This window comes from Austrofundulus limnaeus, unplaced genomic scaffold, assembly GCF_001266775.1.
Source record: "Austrofundulus limnaeus strain Quisiro unplaced genomic scaffold, Austrofundulus_limnaeus-1.0 Scaffold720, whole genome shotgun sequence".
NCBI lineage: Eukaryota > Metazoa > Chordata > Actinopteri > Cyprinodontiformes > Rivulidae > Austrofundulus > Austrofundulus limnaeus.
The window spans coordinates 8,860-14,190 of record NW_013953122.1 but is presented as its reverse complement, the minus strand read 5'-3'; the positions used below and the strand labels follow the sequence as shown (position 1 = coordinate 14,190).

Here is a 5,331-nt window from a genome sequence, read left to right as displayed (position 1 = left end):
TATATATATATATGTATATGTATGTATGTATATATTACTAAAACCACTTTAAAGTAATTAAAACGTTAAAATTTAAATCAACATTTACTTCATTGATCTTATTAGTTTTACTTGTGTAAATCTGATTCACTGTGTTCACACTGATCAGCTGACGGTTCGGTCCTCACAAGGACAGCAGGACACTTCCGGTCACACTCACCGTCAGTTCGGAGGCGTGGACCGTGGGGACTCCCGGTACCGGGATGACCGGGACCCGGCTGAGCACACCGAGCCTGTCCTCCTCATCCCGCCGGTCTCTGCCGCTCAGCAGGCGGCTCAATAAAGCACCGAATCCCGCTCCTAACAGCAAGGTCGACCCGGTTCGAGCCGCTCGCTTCATGCTGCTCCTGACGGGTGTTGATGATGTCATCAGGCCGCGCCCTCTTCGGTGTTAGCGGTGTGTCTGTAAACTAACGGTGAAAATATTAAATAAGTTCAGACTAATATTGTAATTCCTGTATAAAACTATAATATAGCCACACATCCGCAGATTTTGAGAAGTTATTTACAAGTTGTGTTCAGCTCCAGACGTAAGTTACCGTAAACTTAAATAAATTTATATTTAATATAAAATTTAAGTCGTGACAAAACATTTGTGCTATATCGGTTTATAAATTCTGTGATTAAAACAGAAGAGTTGTTAGAACTTTTTTGTAATTTAACCTCTAAATACTGTTGCAGATTTTTTCCTACATTTAGTTTTTGTAAAAGTAATAATATATTCTCAACATTTCCACCTGTTTTTTGGACACACCTGTTTACACCTCTTCTTCTTCTTGTTTACACCTCTTCTTCTTCTTGTTTACACCTCTTCTTCTTCTTCTTCTTCTTCGTCTGTTTTTATTGGCGGGTGACATCTAACGTTAAGATATATTATCGCCATCTACTATGCTGGAGTGTGGACCAGATCTCCCTTTAATCTAAATTCTCATAAATAATACTGTTTCCCTTCAAAAAATTAATAACTGCTTTATTTATTTTATGTTTATTTAATATCTTATTTGATTTTAATGTCTCTATATCATATTTCATAATTTCTCATTTTAGCTTCTCTCTACTTGATGCATACTTTTCACAATGAACTATTACATGTTCTACTGTTTCCATATCCCTACCACACTCACAACTACCTGTTGGATGTTTCCCTATCAAATGTAATGTTTTATTTAATTTGTTATGTCCAACCCTCAATCTTGTCATTACTACTTGTTCTTTTCAGTTTTTTCCAATTATTTCCATATTTCCTACTTTCTTTTGCATATTAAATAAATGACGACCTTTATTTTCTTCCTCCCATAATTGTTGCCATTCAGACTTAATTTTTCTCTTAATAACTAATTTTATTTCAGATTTAGAATGCGCTATTTCCATAATTTCCTTTAGTTTTAACGATTCTTTAGCTAAATGATCTGCCATGTCATTCCCTTCCATGTCTTTATGAGCAGGTACCCACATAAACCTAATCTTTATTTGAATTTGTGTTATTCTAAATATTACTTCATAAATTTCATAAACTAATTCCATACGACTTTCAGATGAACTATTTAAAATGGACATTAATGATGATAATGAATCTGAACATATAAGAACATTTTTAATTTTATTTTGTTCTATCCACTGTAAGGCCATCAGGATTGCTAACATTTCCACTGTATAAACAGATAAATAATCTGATGTTCTTTGCTTCTTAAATATACCTGGTTCAGGAATAACAGAAGCACATCCTGTTTTATTTTAACCTAAATCTTGTGAGTCATCTGTATATATAACTGTAAAGGATTTATATATATTCCTAATTCTATTATTCACAAAATTTTCCCAATTATCAGTGTGCATTGCCAATGCAGTGCACACTATTGTAATTCGTTTCTCATCCAAGTCATCTCCACTTTGCCATGCTTCTCCTCCTGCATACTTTGTCCTAGAGCTGCCATTGTAATTTATATCTGTAAAGCTCGTGTGCCAAATGATGGCTATGCCTTTGGTGCCTCTACAACTTATATTTTTGGAAATATTAATGTTTAATAATTTATAATGGGAGTCAATAGAGCCTTGTATTGGTCCAATACTGCCCCCTGCTGTATCTACTCAGTACTGCACCATAGTTTTATAATATTTAATCTCAATAGTTCAGTGTTGACAATACTAATATGATTGTATTTTGATGTTTTACTATAAAGTTGTCTTAATACTGCTCTATTGTTGTAATATTTTGCAGTTTTGTGTCAATAATTGCATTGGCAATGTGGCCACTTTCTGCACACATACAAACGAAACCCTGGCCTCACTCTCTACCACAGCTCTAATGGTCTCATGGTTAGTGCCATGGGCTTTCATGTAGGAGATCAGGGTTCAAAAACCAGCAACAGTAACTTTAACAGAAAATCTCTTCAAACTTCATATTGTCACACAATTACCCTCATTACAAACACCTGCTGACTTGACAAACACAAGCTGGTTTAGAAAACACTTTTGAACTTGGTCACATTTCATTCTGCAAGTCCAATGCTGCAGGCAAAGCCATGCTGTAATGACATGCTACAAGGCAATACACACTTGTTTTTACATCGTAAAAACCCATGTCTAGTTATCTTTATTTATCTGCATTTCTTTGTAAACTTCTAAATCTACATTCACATATGGAAATAGCCAATAAGGTGTAATTGGATAAGGCATCGCAGCAGAGTACGTCTTTCCCTGTATACCTATTTCCCTTGAGCATTTATCTGCTGCCCAGGCAAAACAGTCTATTTTAGCTTTATCACTCTCCCAGCAAGGTCTCAGAGTTCCTACTGCTGTATTATTTTCCTCCTTATGTCCCTGCAAACTTACCCAATAATTCAGCTGAATTTACTTTTGCCTTAAATATAAAGGAGTCTCTCCCGTTTCTACCTGCACTGCCAAAGATGGAGATGTCTTCAAAGCTCCACAACGTAACCTCAAAGCTTGATTCTGAATAACTTCTAACTTACTAATCACTGTTTTTGCAGCTTGCCCGTAAACTACACATCCATAGTCCAAAACTGATCTGATCAAAGCAATATAGATCTTTTTTAAAGTAATTTTATTTGCACCCCAATCTAATCCTGTTAAACATCTCATTATATTTATAACTTTTTTACATTTCACTTCAACATACTTTACGTGATCACTCCATAAAAGCTTAGAATCAAATATGATTTCCTAAATAACAAAATTTACTCATTTTTTCTATTTTTTCCCCATGCATTTTTAAGTCTATTTCTTCGATCTTCTTCCTACCAAGTACAACAGTCTTTGCACACTTCCCACTATGCGCGCTCCCGAGATTTACTTTCCTTTCACTTCACTTCCTGATTTTGGAGACACACACACACACGGTGACAGGTGAGTAGACACTATTAAAAATATACTACATATTTTATTTAGAGATTTTGTGTTCAGTGAGGGTAATAACTAACAGCTTACTTTAGTCACATTTTGTAGTGATTTTTAACTGATTGTCACAATGTGTCAGCTCAGATTAAACAAACATTATTATTGATCAGTTCATTTGTTTTAAATGTGGTGTAAAGCCCAGATCTGATTGTGTAAGTTCTCTGTAAAAGTTATTTTTCAGCGAATAACAGTCTGATTAAGTTTTATTTAATTTTAATGTAGTATTTTGCCAACTGCCGTTTTAGACGGTTAGAAGATGACTCAGAACAACAACAACAACAAAAAGTAGAGATAAAAAACTTCAAGTCAAGAAGAGACAAAAGTATATAAAATAGTTTGTTCTGGTTTTAAAAAGTAAAAAAAATGACACAAATGTTTTAGAGCTGCTGTTTTTTTTAAATCTTCAGAGTACAGTATTTGTTACAAATATTTTGATGGGTGTAGTTATCGCTCAGTCAGGTTTCATAACCACCACACCCAATCTTCAGGAATTTGCTGCTTAAAAAAACAACACAAAAAAAACAGGCTCCAGCTCAGGTGTCAGAGGTATGGAAGCCTGTTGATGCCAAATTTCAAAATACAAATTCACTTTCCTCATTTGGATAAATATGAATTTTGTTTTGTAAAACAGAGCCATTAATTATGCAGATTCCACTTCAGTGGTTATGAGTCTGATTATACATTGGGTGAATAAATTAATCAACCTATTGTTGGTCAATAAATGAGTTTAAAATCAAAGTAGGAAAAAGAGGAATAATTGTCACCCTCCTCAACCCTCTTTATGATGTCCTACTGGTTCAGCTGAACTACTGCATGAAATAAATAAAACAAATTCACATTCTCAGGTTTACTTTTTTCTTTTTCAACACCAACACTTTAAATCAGTAATAATCAAAACTAAAAGAAATCCTATTTTTTTTTTTTTTTGCTTCTTCTTTGTGGCTGTAACACTTGTTGTAGGAACTATTTAAACAAAGTGAAACAATGTTTTTAAATAAACCTATTTAAGGTTGGATTTAATTGTTTTCTCTATATTGTAAGCTAAGATAAAATGATGGCTTTGTGATGTTTAGGTCTTAAATATGCAGTATGAGTCTGTCATTTTTAAAGTATATTTAATTTTTCTTTTAACTAAGTTTTAAAAACAGATTCTCAGTGTTAACTGTGATTGAGCTGTTAAGGTTTATAAAAAGTTTACAGCTATACTTGTGTTAAAATAAACACAAACTTCTTCTGTTTGATTGTTTGTTTTCTTGCAGAATTCATCTGAAGTGACAGAAACAACATGGCTGCTGCAGCACCTGGTGAGCTTTAATAGATTATCAACGTTTGTAAGAAAAATAAAAACAAATTTGTGTTTTGATTTTTAAGTCAAATTATATTTGATGTTTTTTTAGTTTAACTAATTGTATTCATATATTAATTTGTACTATGTGACCTACACACCATCATTCTCAGAAATATTATGAAGCAGGAATTATTGTTATTGTAGTTTGTTTCATGGTGTAATTGAAAACTAATTACCGTAGTTTAAAGGATTAATTATCACCCACCACTTTTCATACAAAAGATTTAAATTAAAATAATGTCATGTTGAGAAATAATTTTGGCCAAATATTCAAATTACTGTAACGCTCAGTCTCATCCAGTATTACAAGATGTTGCACTCAGATATGTGTTGTTAGTAACTCTCAGTTACAACCACATCAGCTCAACATCTGTAATGACTAAATGACAACGGACCTCTAATACTATACTAATAGAGCGTACCCTGAGAACACAATGGGCCTCATGCAAGAACCGTTCGTACACAGATTTGTTGTTAAGTTGTGCGTACGAGGGATTTAGGAGAATTTGTGTCATTCACCAATGTTT

At 33.6% G+C, this 5,331-nt stretch overlaps 2 protein-coding genes across 2 annotated transcripts in view; one reads left to right on the top strand and one right to left on the bottom strand.

The window, feature by feature from the left end:
- Positions 1 to 413, bottom strand: part of endog (endonuclease G) — a gene marked incomplete at its 3' end in the record, with an annotated part of 1,904 nt that extends 1,491 nt beyond the window's left edge. The window contains 1 exon segment of the mRNA XM_014028155.1: positions 200 to 413. Coding sequence (XP_013883609.1) covers positions 200 to 409 — 210 coding nt within the window. The 5' untranslated portion in view covers positions 410 to 413.
- Positions 414 to 498: 85 nt separating this feature from the next.
- Positions 499 to 5,331, top strand: part of LOC106532141 (GTPase IMAP family member 4) — an 11,995-nt gene continuing 7,162 nt past the window's right edge. Inside the window, exons 1-2 of the mRNA XM_014028154.1 lie at positions 499 to 569; positions 4,716 to 4,760. Of these exons, the coding sequence (XP_013883608.1) occupies positions 4,742 to 4,760 (19 nt within the window). The 5' untranslated portion in view covers positions 499 to 569; positions 4,716 to 4,741. The remainder of the gene's footprint in view (positions 570 to 4,715; positions 4,761 to 5,331) is intronic.